Here is an 18,170-nt window from a genome sequence, read left to right as displayed (position 1 = left end):
TTACTTTTTTATTCTGTACACAGTATACTCTAAAGAAACAGAAAGGAAACTGAACATATAGTTTAAAACTACTTTAGTAGTAAGCACAGAATGAGCATCACTTGGATTCATTTTTATGAAGATACCATAACATTCCAACAAGATATCTTCAGAAACAGGGTGACAACACATACAAGTAAAACTTATCAGGCATCATTCTTACCTGTTATAAAATAATGAAAATGATCTTTTAATGATACACTAGTGAATTCTTCAAATTCTTGTTAAATTTCCAAGTCACCAGTACAGACAAACTAAATGTAGAACTAGCCCTGTACTTTAAGGTGAGGCATGCCTTTGCACCCTCTCAGATGGAAGGCATCAAGCTAAGTCATGTCTTTAAATGAGAAAATTGAAAATATTGTAGCTTCTCAAACTGGAGCTAACATAAAAACTAAGAATTTAATTCAAATGAAGAAATGTGAAAAATAAACAGGTGCATGAGGTATTTGTGGGACTACTCATTTAGTATGGTGCATAGTAACTGCCTTCTATTTGACAAAACTGCAGTAAATGCTTAGGGTAGAAAGTACAACTGCACAAAGACCATTTACTAAATGAAATAATTCAAAACCATAAAACACTTAAGTATGGAAACTCATATACCAAGATACAAAAATAGGGAAATCTCTGCTGTTTTACTAGATTAAAAATGTAAGATCAATTAATGCAAAAAAAAATAATAATAACAAGAAATAATTCTTATAATGTTACACAAGGGAAACGTGACCTACTGTAAGAAATGAAAGAGTTTGTTTAAATGATCATACTGCTCCTCAGTGAGGCATGATGCAGTAAACCTGCTGAATGAAATGGGCCGGAATCAACGTTTCCTAACTAACTCTGATGATCTGTGACACTGGAGTTAATTACATTATTTTAGGGAGTACATGGGTGGTGCCCATACATGAGGGTTGTAAGGGGCATATCTCCAAATTCATGGCTAATTGAGAAGAAATCAATGGAACATTCTAGATCCAAGGATAAGTAGTACCATGATATAATCTGGCTACCAAATATATTTTGCTTAAATCACACATTCTTCTTTCTATACCATTTTTACGTAAATATATTAACCTTTTCTTAGCAAAAAAAATAATAAAAGCAAGCATGAAAATTTTCTGAAAAGAAATTCAAATTTCCTAAGAGGGGAGTTAAAAGAGGAATGAAGTTCTGTGTCAAGAGATGAAGGAAATGAAGAAATGAGGCGTACAATTGGGCTAAAGGATATAGAATGAGAGTAAATGGAAGGGAGAAGATCAAGAAAGGAAAGGTGAAAAGTATGTGTGATAATTAGAGAGAAGTGGGGTAAGGAAAGACGTGTCTTTATTTGGAGAAATACCTCTCGCCACCCACATACCTCCTTTTCGATGTCACTGACCTCACCAGAGAGTCATTTTACTACCGGAGAGGTTGACTGTATTACATATACAGCGAGTTTTCATGATACGTGATGGGCATTGAGCTGTGTGGTACACTGATAGAAGTAGTAGTTGCAGACTCACTTCACTGATGTGGTATAATGATACCAGCGGGCATCTTACTTAGTTTTGCAAACTCAGGAGCCATCTTGCCTGTGGCTCACAAAATGCCATTGCTGTCCTTGTGTAACATGCAAACAACCTTCATCTTACATAAACTTAATAAATCCCACTCAAAGACTTATGAAAGAGATGGCTGGGTACACTAAATTTGCCAAGTATTTATTTTCTGTGGACATATTTGATAAAATAAGCAATAAGCAAACAAGTAGTTACCAATAATCTTCTGCAGTAACCAAATCTTCTGCTCCCATCTTCTCCCGTCAGGACAAATGAGAAAGTTTCACTGAAATAAAGAAAAGTATGTGAGATGTCATGTTTTACATCAAAAAATAATTTTCCTGAGCACAAAAAAACCTAGTAAACCCCTTTCACTGCATAATTGTTCCGATATTCATATCCTAATTTCAGTCTGTCACATCATCACTATTACTGTTTGCTTTTGATAACCACAGACATGCACTAAGTTCAAAGATCCTGCTTTATGGCATTACTCCAGAAAGTGTACAAAGCAGTGAACAGATGTCTAATGAAAACATCTAGCTTTATACCTAGTTTAGTGAGTTTATCTATAATTCCAGAGTGGGGGGATGGTGTTGAAAGCCTTGGCGAGATCTAGATAGGCTGTGTGAACCACCTTACCCTCATCTACGGCTTAGCTGACCGCTTCAAAGAAGTCTATCAGATTTAGGAGACATGATCTGCCTTTTACAAACCTGAATTGGGTGGGGTCCTGAGTTTGGAGAGTACCAATGTCATTGTTTATAATTTCCATGATGATACCTTCCATAGCCTTGCAGACCAGGCTCATCAGGCTAATGGGGCTGTAGTTTCCGGGGTCCGTGGTGGCTCCCCCTTTGTGGAGTGGGATAACCGTCACTGTGCACCATTCAGTGGGCACATAGCCTGAGGTGAGGCTATGATTGAACATGGTACTTAGGTGGGGTGCCAGTTCGTTCTGTAGTTCATATAGAGCGCACCCTGGGATATTGTCAGGTCCCATGGATGCTGTGTTCTTGGCTTTGGAGAGTGTGTTTTTTACCTGTGCAACTGTGATTACAGGAACTTTGCATTCTTCCGGTACAGAGGTGGGCCCTTTAGGGGATGAGAGGGGGGTAAAGTTAGCACTGAACCTATCTGCCAAGATGTTGGCAATATCAGTTGGTTCTGTATATTTAGTGCCATTGTGCTGTAACTCAGAGCAGATCTGGGTGTTGCCATTGAGATTCGACATAGCTATAGAATGCTTTGTGGTTGCATTTAGAGTCAGTGGCGATTTTGTTTTCGTAACTAGCTTTGGAGGATTTTATGAGGGATCTCAGCTTCTTACTGAGGCTGACCAGGGAGTTCCTCCAATCATGAGATTTTACTCTTTTTTACAACAGTTTCTTTCTTCTGTTGTAGAGTTTGTTTATGGCAGGGGAACACCAGATTGGCTTCCTTTTTTTGGAGGATAGCATCTTGGTTCTGTTAGTGATTGCATGATCCATGCACTCGTGTAAGTGCTTATAAAGTGCATTTGTGTAGGATTCAGCAGTCATACTTCTATTGTCCGTCAGCATGGGTGTCTTAAGAAGCATGAAGTTGGCTTTGGAGAATTTTTTTTACGGTGGTTTCCCTAATGGGGGGTGGGGGAGGGATATGGATGTCTAGGGTGATTAGCTTGTGGTCGGATCTGACCAACGAGGAATTGACCTCTGGTATGGAGCCCATGTTGGTAATAACCAGGTCTAAGATATTGCCGCCCCTGGTGGGGGTGTGGATAAGTTGATCCAAGGCATTGGAATTTATGAATTCCAGAAAATGTTGAGCACAAGAGTTGGTACATGAGTATTTTTCCAAGTTAATGGTGCAATAGTTGAAACGGACTATTATTAGGGTGTTGGGTTGTACACATATTTTCCAGTGTATCAAAAAATGAGGAGTGGGAATCCTGGGGCATGGTGCGGGATCTGTAGCAAGCTACAATTTGGACTGCGGTCTTGCCCAGAGTTAGTTGCACTTGGATAATCTCAGATGCATTATGCTGAGCAACTAGCCTGGAGGTGTGGATTTCCTTAATGAATATCGACACACCTCCATCTTTAGTGTTTCGGTCCAGGTTAGGTGGCCGAAAGGTGTGGTATGAATTATAGCCTGGTAATGCAGGGGTACTCTCTGGAGCCTTGAACCAGGTCTCTGTCACTGCACAGATGCCAATGTTCTCCATTTTAAGGAGTGCCTCGAGTGAGTGCATTTTGAGGTTAAGACTTCTAGCACTGAGTAGCAATACCCTCAGATTCTGCTTGTTTGTACATGTTACAATGGTGAATTTGTCATTTGAACCTTGCCTAAAAAAGGCACTATAGGGGTGGCTAGAGCCTTAACCAGTATCCGGAAGCCCAGGGGCAACAGGTGCAGGCCATCTCTGGCAAAGCATCGTGGTTTGTTAGCAGATAATGAGTAACTCCAAATGACAGCTCTTTGAAGGTTGGGCAGAGACAGGCCTGCTAGCTGACATGTCTTTAAACATCTGAAATTATGGAAGATTCTTATGTAATGACCTACCTTCTTTATAATAATTTCAGCTAGCATGTTCTTATTCATAATAATGAGGTAGTAGAAACAGGCTTAAGTTAGGAAAGTGGAGATCTTAGGAGACCAGTCCTGGCAGGCATGCAGGTCAGATACATGCTGTATTCTGGGCTATATACTCATACTACAGTGCTAGTTGAAAGTGTAGTGTGTGAGCTGTCCTACACACACACACACACACACACACACACACACACACACACACACACACACACACACACACACACACACACACACACACACACACACACCTATGAAATACACTGTTGGCTGATGCCAAACTTTTTTCAGTGGAATGCAGACTGACTAGGCTACTCCAGAATATGATGTAATGTAAAACCCATACAAACATTGATTAGTGACTGGATAACAAGACCTACCATAACCAAAGTGGCAAACAGTTGTTTTGGATGAAAAACAAAGGCTATACACATGGCACAGTAACCTAGAGGTTATCAGAAAAAGAATCAAAGCTTAACTCTGTTGACTCTGATTGAGAGGTGTATCACAGATTTATTCCCCTCACTCAAAGTAAATTCTGTGGCTACCTAAGGAAGGAATATTTGATTTGTGCTCATGGACACTTTCACATCATAAAAAGTTGGAAAAGGCAAACACTGCATAGAATAACTTGGATATCCTATAAGATGATGTCATAGTTTCCAGGAACAGCATCTTCTATGGCAGGAACATCACATCACATGAGCTAGCAGACCCAAATGGTGGACAAGTACTAAACTATAAAACAAAGTTTAGGTACAAAGCTAAGACAGGATTTCAAGCACAATATATCTCTTCAGACGTCATGGGCCATGCCAAATTCTTAAACTCCAGCTTTTGAAGGAATGCCAAGATAGCAGAGACTTGAATTTAAATGTGAAAATCTGAGCCCTTGGATCACAGACTAAGAGAACAAGGTCTGCAAAAAGAACTACCTTAGATGAATATGATTCACGCTTTTTCTCTTTTTCTAAGGTGAATAACATATTCTAAGGTGAATAAAATAATCAAAATAAAAGAATCACAGCATGAAGTAGCCCATAAATGAAACACTTCCATTAAAGGAATATGTGAACATAAAGTACATTTTCTTTCTCCTAAAAGAACCTGGAAAATGTGTTCAGATGTCCCAAAGGTAACAGTGGCTACTTTTTTCAGGAGCCAAATACTTAGCCTTCATTCTTAAGAGTCTGAGAATGATATGTTCACTATGTACAAACTGTATATCAGTATGTGATAACAATTGGGAATGCTCTCAATACATTGTGTTAAGATGCAAAGGAATATAGCGTTTCAAAAAGTCTGTTTTATGTGCTTGACTGCGTTTTAGAGAGTACTAGATGTTGTAACAGGGAAGACATATTAGATTACTTGGAATATGGTTAACAAATGAAGTTAGATACATGCAAGGGCAAAGGACTGAATAGTTCGGTAAATTCTGTGCGTTACTTGAAAAAGCTCAGAAATAAGTTTGGGCATGTGGTTCAGTCATGTGACTACTGTTTTGTATTTTTAAATGGATTTCAACCAATGAAAATTGCACAAACACACAGGATAATATATCCCACTTTACCTTCTACCCAGTGTCAACCAAATCCATTTTAAAACTCCTCCACAAGCTTAAACCTACCACCTTGGCCGCAGATAATTTACCAGCAGATTCCTACAGCTAGCTATAGGCTATAGCCTATCCTGTGGCTATTCTAATTAACATATCAATATCAGAGTGTAAAGTACCTACTATATGGAAGATCTCCCACATAATACCACTGCACAAGGGTGGCAACTCCTTAGAATTTAACAACTACTGACCAATTCCTATTCTATCACCCTTATCAAAAATACTAGAAAGAGACATTCATATCCAACTAATGGACTACCTTCTGAAAAACAATCTACTAACTAAATATCAGCACAGCTTTAGACCCCTCCACAGCACCACCACAGCTCTAATCTCCTTTTCCAACACAGTCAACCACCACAGAAACAAGGGACTACAAGTTTCTGCCATTTTTTTTAGATCTGTCCAAATCTTTCAATATGGTCAACCATAACAGACTCCTTAATATACCACCCTCCCTAAACATCACCACCCCCTCTATCTCATGGTTTAAAAACTACCTATCAGAATGCCAACAAACAGTAAAATGGTAGAGCCAACTATCCCCTCTCCTATCAGTATTCTTAGGAGTCCCTCAAGGCTCCATACCTGGTCCGATACTCTTCTCTCTATTTATCAACCAGCTCTCATCTTCCACACCCAATGCCTCAGTAGTACAATATGCTGATGACACCACCCTCATATGTTCTGCCCACACAGTAGCAGACATTCACTCCCTAACCCAAAACTGCTTCTCTTTACCTGAGACCTGGTTCACTAACACCCAGCCTATCCTAAATCCAAATAAAACAAAACTTCTTATTTTCTGTCCCTGTAGATCCTCTCCCTGATGTGACAACTTTACCATCATGTCCAATAACAAAACCATGATCACCCCTACCTTCCACATCAAACTGTTAGGTGTAAAAATAGAGAACAACCTAAAACTTGATATTCATATGGCCCAAACTATCAAGAAGGTTCACAAAAAACTTTGCCTCTTATACCGGAAGCAATTTCTCACTAAACACAACAAAACCACTACAGCAAGGACACATCTGTTGTTTACCCACCTCTACACATCCCCAATTCTAACCAACCTCTGTAAAGTCGACCTACATAAATTAGAATCTTGTTACAACAAGCCTGCTAGATTTGCTACTGAGACCCCATATTGGACTCATCACTGTGTAGCTCTCAAACAACTAAACTGGATTGAGCTACCTCAGCTACTGAAACTCAATCAATTGTCATTAGCACACAAACTATATTACTACCCAGCTAAAACTCCAGCACTCCAAAACCTAGTTATCCCTTACTCAACAACAAGAACCTTAAGATCTAGCATCCAAAACTATCTAGATGTCATTAAACATAATAATGATGCTGGGAAATCTCTCTTCGGTTGCTCTACTTCTGAAGCTTGGAATACCCTACCTAGTCATGTGACTTCCATTAGCTTTACTTCACAATTCAAAAGCTTCTCAAAGCATACTATAGGAATACCTGGTTATGCCCCTGTGACTCCTCAGGATAAACACTTACTCTACAGCCTATTCTCCATCTAACAGAACTAACCCATCAGCTTTCCTGCTTAAACCCAAAGATTAGGATTTTATTCTATTTTTCTCTTGTTTCAATCCAGGAAATCTTGTTTTGCATTTTCCCCTCTCAACGTTGGGTTTCTCTAATCAATTCCATATGCCATTTCATCCCACAACAGGTCTGCTGTTACACCCTTCTTCTTATCAACATTGCTGACTACCTTCAGTATTCCACATCACCTCAATAAGTGTAGCATACTTACGTATCACAGCTATACTACTGTGTTGAGACTCACAAAATGAGTAAAACCCAATCTGTTAATACTGAAGTTAATATAAGAATGTAACTGCTATTAATCTTCTGTAATTTCTACAGTGGTATCATCAACACTGTTGTAGGAAATGTACATTATTTTTACTATGTACTACATGAAGCTATCTGCTAAATGTTAATGTTTCTCATCTTGTTTACTATTTGTTATCCTAGGACATTTTACTGTGTTATAACTTGATATCCATAGCCTAAGTCTTGTTGATCTCTTCCTGTCTGATTTATGTATTTTATCCGGAGCTTTTCTCCCCAGGCCTCTGTTGAAAATGGACCTGTGTCTAGTCAGACTTTCCCTGTAAATAAATGCAAAATAAAAAAATAAAAATAAATAAATAAAATACATTTATTTGAAAAAGTCCCTTGTCCGTATGTGATTGTGGTTTTTATTATTTTTTTATTAAAACATATTGTGGCATATTTCGGGTCTTTATTTTCAGTGAGAAGTACCTTTTTGAATTTGTTGTTCATTTCTAAAGTAATAGGAGGTTATTTCTTATTTCTTGGGGAACTAAAATCTATTAGTATGCTATCACAGTACCTCTTGATGAGGCTAGAGCCCTCCTTCAGGAAAGTTAAAAAGACATCAAGTGCCTCCATCACCATTCTCATCACAAACACAATTGACCTCACATTATTTATTTATTTATTTATTTCCAGTTTGATAACCGGGGAAGTCCACTGGGCCCGAAAGCCCGTTTTCAGTGGAGGTCCAGGGAGAAAAGCTCCATATTACAAACACATTGCACACTTAAAGCTCCATATTCCTAAACACATTGCACACTTAAACAATTTACAAACAAGTAAAAATAACATTTTTATACACTTGTATTGTTAGCATAGAAGAAAAATATACATAGATATGAAATGCAAATGAAGTAAATCAGAGGAGAAGTGTAGGAAAAAGGAGGTGCAGAGAATGCCAGGAGGAGGATAAAAAGAACAGTTCGACAAAGATTCATGTTATGTTTGTGGTAAACGATACATATTATGGAAATGGTAAAAGATGCAGTGCAAGAATAGGCATATAGCCAGTGGGGAAGTGAAGATATAAAAAGAATTTACATAGAGTTTATACAGGGGGAAAAGAAGATAGTAGAGGGTGGGGAGCTCGAAGAAAGAGTTGGAAGAAGAGGGGCAGGAGGGAGAAAAATTGAAACCAGGATGTAATCGGATCTAGGTAGGAAGTATACAATTACAAAAACATGGTTTCAACTGCTGTGACAAGACTCCCTAAGACCACATCTCATCAAATGGGCTTCCCAGCATTGTTAGGAAGCATCTGTAGTGTCAGTTTTGACTGCTGTAATCAGTAGAACTGAGGCTGCTGTCTGTAGGTTCTGAAGAGTCAATCAAAAGTTCCATTAACTGAAAAAAGTTGTAAGTCAGACCACAGAAACCAAAACATCTGCAATCAGCTAGATATGTTAATGACCACTGGCTACCATTTATGTGTACTCTTGCTACTGGGACTGCCAAAGTGGCTGCTAATGTAAGGTAAGTGACTTGTTCCTTCTGTGGGTCTATATCACTTCGTCGAAGTGACTAACCGTTGAATCCCTATTCAACAACCTTAATCCATCGAATATTCATTTACACAAATCTTTTCCCAGGGAAAAAACTAGGTGGCCATCATCAGGAATTTGCCCTTTTCTCCACTGTAGTGCGCTCTCAGAGTTGGTATGTTTATTTGGGGGGTGTGGGTTTAAATAATGTGTTTTTTGTGATGGTCACTAGGTTGGCCCAGTAGACCCCTTTCTGTAGCCACATTCAGTGCAACCATTTGTTTCGGATGGCTGAACAGTTTGCCTAGTTACAGTAAAATCAGAAATTCAGGAAGATTTTCCCATGACCTGCTCTCCATATTTGTCCAGGAATACTGGCTCTTCCACAGACATCTGGAGCAGCAGAACGCCATAGTTGCTATTAGTAAGGTAGGCATAAGGAAAGCAAGTGGAGGAGGTAAACTGGGACTACTCCAGGCCCTGGATATCTGTAGAGAGCAGGGGATGGAGGAAGAGAGAGAAACCATACTAAAACATCAATCCTACTCCAACACCTACAATTACAATACATAAGTTGCACTGTGTTCTTCATCAGGATCACTGTTGCGATAATCATTCTAAGTGCTTATGTTACATGCAGGAAGTTGGCTAGTGCCCAAACATGGGCAGCAGAAGACCCTGTAGAATGACATAGATGAATCTAGCCTTATCTTTGGATAGAAAGCATAGCCTGAAATTATTGGAAAAATTGTAGAGATGACCAAGTGACTTTTTTCACAATGTTCAAAGTGCTTACCCAAATAAACAATAAGCCTTTGCTAAGGCATTTGCCAGACCTACATCAAATAGCTCAGATATATGTTGGAGAACCACAGACATTTTTACTGCATTGGGGTCTTACTTCCTCCTTTACCAAGAGAGAGAAAATAAATTACAGTTGTGTACGCTTACCATAAATGTAGATGTCCGAGTGTATTCACTGTTGCAGTCATCACGCTTGGGTTATCCTGCCAGGGATTGCCCTCAGTCGCCCTGAATACCAGAGGTGTAGTATTTCTGCATCAGTTGCTGTCGCTCCAGGACTGATGTCAGGTCGTCAGTGGTATAAAACAGGCAGCTGATGCCATTACATCAGTTTTTCTTGCCCCAAATGTCAGGAGCCCCCAATAGGGAGCTAAGTTATGGTGGAGTAACACCACCAGTAGAAAGTAAATGCCAATAGCCCTGTAAGGGTGAAGAAGAAAGAGAGACAAGGAGGGTGGGAAACCAGGACTGCAACAGTGAATACACTTGAACATCTACATTTATGGTAAATGTACACAACTGCACTATGTTCTTCGTGTTTCACTGTTGCAGTCATCACACTTGGGTTGATTTCCAAAGCTGAGGAATGGGTGGACCCAGTCAAGAAGAGTTGAGGCTGGCTAGTATGCTCTGCAGGACTGCGGCTGCAAAGCCTGCCTTGGATTTTGAAAAGATAGGCAGGTGGTAATGCTTGGTGAAGATATGAACAGAACTCCATGTTGCAGCTTCCAGGAGGTCTCTGGTAGGGACCCCTCTGAGAAACGCTGTAGAGGTTGAAGTTGCCCTAGCAGAATGTGTTCTGACCCCCTGTGGGGATGGTTTCCCATGGTGTTTGTAACAGAAATGGATGCAGTGTGCTATCCATTTGGAGATGGTTTGTTTTGATATGGCTTTGCCCTCTGCCCCTGGTACAAAGCTGACTAGTAACTGGTCAGACTTCCTAAAGGGCTTAGTCCTATCCAGGTAAAATCTGAGCTGTCTGTGCATATCTAAAGAGTGCAGGATCCTTTCCCCCTTATTTTGAGGTTTAGGGAAAAAGGTGGGCAAATGAATAGATTGGTTGAGAGCCTACTGGACACCACTTTAGGCATGAAAGTTGGGTTAGTCCTGAGGGAGACCCTGTCAGCATGAAAAATGATGAAAGGTTCCACACCCATAAGTGCTTGTAGCTCAGACACTGTTCTAGCTGAAGTGATGGCCAGAAGCAAGGCTGTTTTCCAAGGGAGGAATTTTAACTCTGATGAAGCTGCAGGCTCAAGGGGGGGGGGGCATGAGCTTTTCCAGCACGAAGTTAGGGTCCCATGCAGGAGTAGGGGCTCTTCTTGGTGGCCTTAATTTGATAGCCCCTCTCAGGAACTCTTTGATGAGAGGGTGTGAGAAGAGAGGTGTCTCAGTGCTGTAATGTGCAGAGATGGCAGAGGCATGTATTTTAATGGAAGAGAAGGATAGGCCCCTGTGGAGCAGTTCTGCTAGGTAATCCAGGGTGAGAGATAAGGAGGGCTGTGCTGGGTCAGTTCCTTTAGTCTGGATCCAGGAACAATAGGTAAGGAGGGCTGTGCTGGGTCAGCTCCTTTAGTCTGGATCCAGGAACAATACCTTTTCCATTTGTCAGCATAGGATTTCCTAGTACTGGGTCGTCTGGCTTCATGTATGACATCCAGGACCTGTTTGGTTAGGCTGGTCACTGGAGGAGAACTCAAGGAATAAGCCAGGCTGCTAGGTTCAGGGTCTGCAACTGTGGATGGAAGAACTCTCCCTCCTGCTGAGTCAGGAGAGTTGGAATCTGGGGGGGGTGCCATGGAGGCAACAGGGACAGACTGCACAGTAGTGGGTACCAGTGTTGGCATTGCCAGTCTGGGGCAATCAGGATTGCCCTTGGTCTTTCCTCACTTATTTTGAGTAATACTCTGGTATGAAGAGGTAGAGGGGGAAATGCATAGATTGAGAGGTTTGTCCACTGAAAGGATAGGGCATCCACTTTCCAGGCCTTGCTGTAAGGTTCCCTGGTGCAGAATTTGCTGAGCTGGTGGTTGTAGGGGGAGGCAAACAAGTCCACCTTCGGGGTACCCCCTTTTTGGGTCACAAGGCTGAAGGTGTTGTGGTTTAATTGCCACTCATGTGGGTCTAGGAGATTTCTGCTTAAGTTGTTTGCCAGAGAGTTTTGGTTGCCTGGCAGGAATTGAGCTTGCAGGTAAATATGCATGGCTGAGGCTGTGTTCCAAAGGGTCATGGCTAGCCTGCAGAGTGGGTTCCCCCCTGCTTGTTGATCTACCACATTACTGTGGTGTTGTCGGTTTTGATTAGTAGAGGCCCCGGAGAGAGCAGGGATCTAAAAGCTGTCAGAGTGTGCTGAACAGCTAGCATCTCTTTTTGGTTGATGTGCAGATGAATTTCGTTTGGGCTCCAGTGGTCCTGAATGCACCTGCTGTCCAGGTGAGCACCCCAGGCCTGGTCTGATGCACCTGTGGTTAGGGTCTGGGCGGCGTGAGGTTGTGAAAACGGAAGACCTTGTTGTGGTTGCATGTTGCTGCCCACCAAAGAAAATCTTTCCCTAGACAAGGTATCATAGGTATAATAGTTTCTAGGTCCTGAGAATGTTGACACCAAAGGCTTTTTAAGTACCACTGAAGTTTGCTCATATGCAGTCTGGCATATGGAATTAGTAGAATGCAGGAGGCCATGAACCCTAGAGCTTGCAGGATTTTCTTTGCGGATAACTGGGTTCTGGTGGCCAGTTGAAAGCAGTAGCCTGTCAGATAGGCTTGTTTTTCTGGAGTTAGACATGCCATTTGGGATGCTGTGTCCAGGCTTGCTCCCAGTTATACATTTTTTTGACTGGGGACTAGTTTGGATTTCTTTTCATTGATAGTGTACCCCAGTGAGGTTAGTAGGTCCTTTACAAATGTCAGGTGCTGTAACAGCTTTCCCTGACTGTCTGCCTGAATCAGGCAGTCATCCAAGTAAGGGTAAATTTTAATATTTCTTTGTCTGCAAAAGCAATGGCTGGAGCCAGGCATTTTGTGAAAACTCTGGGAGCAGTGGATAAACCAAAGGGAAGTGCAGAGAACTGATAATGCATAGATCCTGCCCTGAAACATATATATTTTCTGCAAGAATCCCTGATTGGGATATGCAGATAGGCCTCTTTGAGGTCTAGGGTGGCTAACCAGGCATCTTTGGACAGCATAGGGAGAAGCTGCTGCAGTGTGAGCATTTTGCATGTTGGTACCACCAGGAAGGTGTTTAGAATAGGTAGATCTAAGATTGGGCGCCAGGTGCTCTCTTTTCTGGGTACCAGAAAAAGTCTGGAATAGAAACCTTGGCCTATCTGATCTGCAGGAACAGGCTGAATTGCCCTCACGGAGAACAGGTAATGAACTTTATTTTGTGCCTCTGCCCACTTGTTTGGAGGAAGATTTGGGAATCCGTTTAGGGTTGGCAACGTGTGGAAATAAAATTTGCACCCCTGGGACACTAGGCTGAGGACCCATTGATTGTTGGTGATGGAGGCCCAGTTTTCTGCATGGGAGGCAAGTTTTCCTCCTAGGGGCACGAGCAGATGGGCAGAGGTGAGAGGAGGAGTTGAGAAGTCATTGTAAATTCTTTCCATAAGGGGGTGGCTTAGCACTCCCTGGTTTAGAAGTGGAGGTACACCATTGCTTAGATCTCTGCATACCCTGAGACTGCTGTCTGGGGAGTCTGTTTCCCCTAGGTCTAGTCTGAGGTGGCCTTGAGGGGGCTGGAAAGGACCAATGTTTTGAGGGGCAATGCCTACTGAATCTTAGAGGCTGAACATGCAAAAAGTCTTTAACTGTCTGCATAGACTTAGCTTTTTCTTCCATCTTTTTAAAACCTCTTCTGCTTTGGTGCCAAACAGATTGTCTCTGTTCAGTGGTGCGTCCAATAATTTTGATTTGACATGATCTGGCAAGGTATGTTCCTTAAGCCAAGCATGCCTTCTAAGTACAGAACTTGTGACTGCTGCCCTGCAGGATGCTTCTAGGGCATCAAACCCACATTGCAGGTTATGCGTACTGATTTGGCTTGCAGAATGCATAAGTTCCTGTAAATCTTTATTTTCTGCACAGTCAGGGAAGGTAGATAATTTTTGTTTAAGGAGTTCCATGGTATGTTGCTGGTATTTCAGCATGTGGAACTGACAATTTAATGCTCTATTTGCAAGAGTTGCAGAGGTATATACTTTTTTACCCGGTCTGTCTAAGGCTCGAGAATCCCTGTCCGAGGGGGTGGGATTCTTAGCTGTTGTTGCTTTTATTCCTTTAGGCCCTTCGGAGATGACATCTGGGTCAGCAGTAGGATTCTTGAAAAGAAATTTGTGTGAGTCAGGGACTCTGTAATACCTGTCAGGTTTCCTGGGAGCAGGAGGTAAAGTATCAGGAGTTAGACTGGATTCCATAAAGACATCATCCACACCATCCAGAACAGGATTACTAGCTAAGTGTCTGTGCTGTGGTAAATCTAAAAATTCCCAGAGTCTCTTTTTGGACTGAGGATAATCCTGGCATTCCCAATGGAAGTGATCTTTCAAGGTATGTAGGGTTTCACCAAAAGAAAAGTCCTTTGGAGGAGAGGCAGAAGGAATGGATTCCTCTGCATCTGAATCCTCATAAGCAGATAAGGGCATGTCTTCATAATCAGAAACTTCAGAGTTGTCAGACTCTTGGTCAGATAAAGGTGCTGGGGACAAGTCTCTTTTTCTTTTAGCAGGGCAAGGCTGGCTTCCCCTAATCAGCATGATAAGGTCTTCCGCCATTTTAAGCATCTGTGTTTGTGGCAAGGAAGCAGGTGCATGAGTTTGGATCATCGGTCTTTTAGGCGTAACTCATACTCTGGGCCTTAGAAACTTGGCAGTTTTAGAAAAAACTGAAGACATGAAAGAAGTCGTCGGTTTGTGTCGAATATCGGTAGTCCAAAGAACTTCCTCAGAAGCTGGTGCCTGCACAGCAGCTCAGGACCCATCCAAAGTCGAAACATCCACAGGTTCCATAGTCAAAGAAGAGCCTCGTGGCATACCGGACTCTGAATGGCTCTCGGTAGCGGCCTGCAAATCCATCGATGCAGGCAACAGTGGCTGCGAAAGCACCTCAGTGAGTATGGGCGAACTGGCGACTAGCTTAACAGAAGCATCAGTGGCAGGTTTGGACCTGTGCGGTCTGTCTCTGTCTTTATCCTTATGTTTTTTCGGAAGATCGGTAGTTGGATGGCTTACCGAAGCCATTTCAGAATACGGAGATCGAGAGCGAAAATATTTAGCCACAATAAGGGCCCAATGATGAATAGTTTGGGTTTTGAACAAAATACAAAACCGGCAGCAACGGGCGTCGTGGTCTGGGCCTACACAGGTAATGCAGTAAGAATGGAAATCTCTGTGTGTTATATGCTTTCCACAGGTGAGACAATTGCTAACTTTTTCTGACATCGGTTAGAGCAAGAAAAAGGATCCCCAATGGGGTACTTAGCTTTAGAAGACTTCAACTTCGGAAACGAAAACTCAGGTAGCGTCCAACCGGCACTCTTGCGAACTGCTTCTACTTTGGGCTCCTCGGGAAGAAAGACTGATGTAATGGCATCGGCTGCCTGTTTTTACACCACTAACGACCTGACGTCAGTCCTGGAGTGACAGCTACTGACGCAGAAATACTAAGCCTCTAGTATTCGGACCGACTGAGGGCTACCCCTTGCAGGATAACCCAAGTGTGATGACTACAACAGTGAAACATGAAGAACATCTTGCATTCCAAGTACTCGGCTTCCAAGTTTCTCTTGCTATCTTTAGCACATCCTCTAAGAAATTGCACTTAAAGGGTAATGAGGTCATAGCACAAATGTTGTAAGTCAGACCATGTTCAAGTTTAGGTGTACCAATGGTTCTTTGAGTTGAGTCAAAAGGGTAATATGAGACAGAGGAAATGGTTCTTCTGTTGTCATCTCCATTAGGATGGAGAAGCAGGGCTGTCTTGGCCAAACGGATGCTCTCATAAATATTTCTAGTCTCTTCTTCCTTATCTGCTGTACCATCCTGGGGAGCAAAGGAATGGAAGGGAATACATACAGAAACAGATTTCAGCCTTTGCTTGTCTAGCCGAAGGAGATGGTGTGCACAGTTGAAGCCTCTTTGTGTGGTGCTCTGGAGCAAAATTTGGTCAGTTTTGTATTGACTGTAGAAGAGAACCACCTATTTCTAGAATGTTCCACCTGTGAATAAGATCCAAGAAAATGTCCCTTTCTAGCATCCATTGTGGAGACTGGGAGATGTCCTACTAAGTAAGCCTGCTAAAGTGTTTTGCTGAAAAGAGATTAAGAGGTCCTCAGGGTCATACATGACTCTACGGTCACCTTTCAAGCTTACCTTGCTGGCATATACAGCCTATAAAATGTGTTCCTCCCTGTTTGTTTATATACTATATCATTGTTGGATTGTCTGTTGTCAAGTTTAACATACCTCGTCTCTAGATTGGCTTCAATGTCTAGAGTGCCAGGCTGACCATCAACATTTCTTTTACACAGATGTGCATCTTCAATTGCTTGCTTATAGTCTCAGGTGCTCTGACAGATGCATTTGTATTCACAGTTTGGTTCTTGGGTACTTTCAAGAAAGGAAGTGAGTGCCTTTTCTTCAGTTCTTGTTGGCTCCACCATGCTAGTTCCTGTTTTATGGAAGGGGGTAGGGATATATCACTCTCTAAGGAATGGGTGTACTGATGCAATCATTCCTGAGATACCACTGTAATTTTCTCCCATGCAGCCTTACTAATGGGAAGACAAGGACAGTGAATGGCATGTAACTGAGAACCCTCAGGAAATCTGTTGCAGATATGCTCATCTTTTGCTGCCTTCCTGACAGAAACTGGCATGAATATTTACTATGTCCCGATGGAGGAAGGCTTTTTGACTGCAAATATACAGTAGAATCCCTATGAAGACTACAGTCTTGGAGGGATTACGACTGAATTTATGAAGGAAAAGCAGGTGGGAGAAAGCTGACCAAATTTTGTCTTCAGGGAACTGTCAGTGATTGCCTCTAAACAATTAGTCAACTGTTTAAGGAGTTCACTCAAGACAATTGATTGTGTGAGTCTGACAGTTCAGTGGCCCATGGTCATGATTGTTCATACATAAACCTTCTTCTCAAAGTGGACCAATACTTTGCCCTGCCAGTAACTGGGAAGGGTATTTGGGCCTAGAACTAACATGGATGCATATGCAACACGAATGGACACAACTGCTGGATATCCAACTGGACAATTTCATGTATGTGAAAGGATCATGAATCTTATATAAGTGGCCCAATCACTTGAGAGCAGGGGGTTAAGAATCTGTTTCCTAGGATGTTGCATAGAAGACAATCTGCAAGGCCTCAAGAAGTTGAGAAATATCTAAATGTTTGGGAGACTCTAAGCCCAGAAGGTCCAAAATAACATTTGAGCATCTGTGACCTCGCTAGCCTCACATATAAAGTGGTCTTTCATCAAAGACAGAATCTCCACAAATGATGAAGCTAAGGATACAGTGTTCTTATCATCCATATCAAATCCTAAAGGGAAGGACAGCTGGCATCTGTACTTCAAGTCTTGCTCCCTTTAAGATTCCAGAGTCAGTCTCACTGTATCTCAGCAGAAGGACCCTTTTTCCTTTTATGAGAGATAACTCCAGAGAAGAATAGTTGGCCTGGTGTGGCCTGTTGGTTTTAGATAACTGAAAAACATCCTGGGCTAACTTGAACTAGTATTTACTAGCAGCCTAGATGGGAATGGGGAATGAGGGCTCACAATGTAGCAAGGCTGTTGAAATGGCAGATGTTGGCTGCATGGACATCTGTGACCTCAAAATGGTGTGGCTAGCCACATGGAATTTTGGAACTTGTGAGCAAACATCCTGAACCTCCAGTTTCTGACTGCAGGCATTTGCTGTACCTAGCATGCCATGGATATCATCCTTACTTGTTGTGACAACAAAATGGGTGCTAGAGTGAGTCACACGGGAAGCAGTATCTCACCCAACTACAGTCACTTTTTTTGTTGTTTTTTTGGGGGGAAGGGGGCAGGAAGCTGTGCTAATGGTTTAAGGCAAGACAGCTTCCTGACAGCCATTGTCAGAGGCCTTAGAAGAACCAGGTACCTAAGCCAGGAGTTGCAAAACTGCCTCAGTGACTTCAGTGTCCTCAGGCTTAGGAATGCAAGACAGAACCTGAGAGCCCAACTTTGCCTCCTATCC

At 42.1% G+C, this 18,170-nt stretch overlaps 1 protein-coding gene across 6 annotated transcripts in view; it reads right to left on the bottom strand.

Moving 5' to 3' along the window:
- DENND2A (DENN domain containing 2A) overlaps nucleotides 1-18,170 on the bottom strand; it is a 2,268,767-nt gene that overhangs the window by 1,024,602 nt on the left and 1,225,995 nt on the right. For all 6 annotated transcript variants that reach the window (XM_044088248.1, XM_044088247.1, XM_044088242.1 and 3 more), the window contains one exon: nucleotides 1,797-1,866. In XM_044088248.1, coding sequence (XP_043944183.1) covers nucleotides 1,797-1,866 — 70 coding nt within the window. The remainder of the gene's footprint in view (nucleotides 1-1,796; nucleotides 1,867-18,170) is intronic.

This window comes from Protopterus annectens, chromosome 11.part0 (assembly GCF_019279795.1).
Source record: "Protopterus annectens isolate FY-2018-M chromosome 11.part0, PAN1.0, whole genome shotgun sequence".
NCBI lineage: Eukaryota > Metazoa > Chordata > Ceratodontiformes > Protopteridae > Protopterus > Protopterus annectens.
This window is presented reverse-complemented; position numbering and strand designations above follow the sequence as displayed.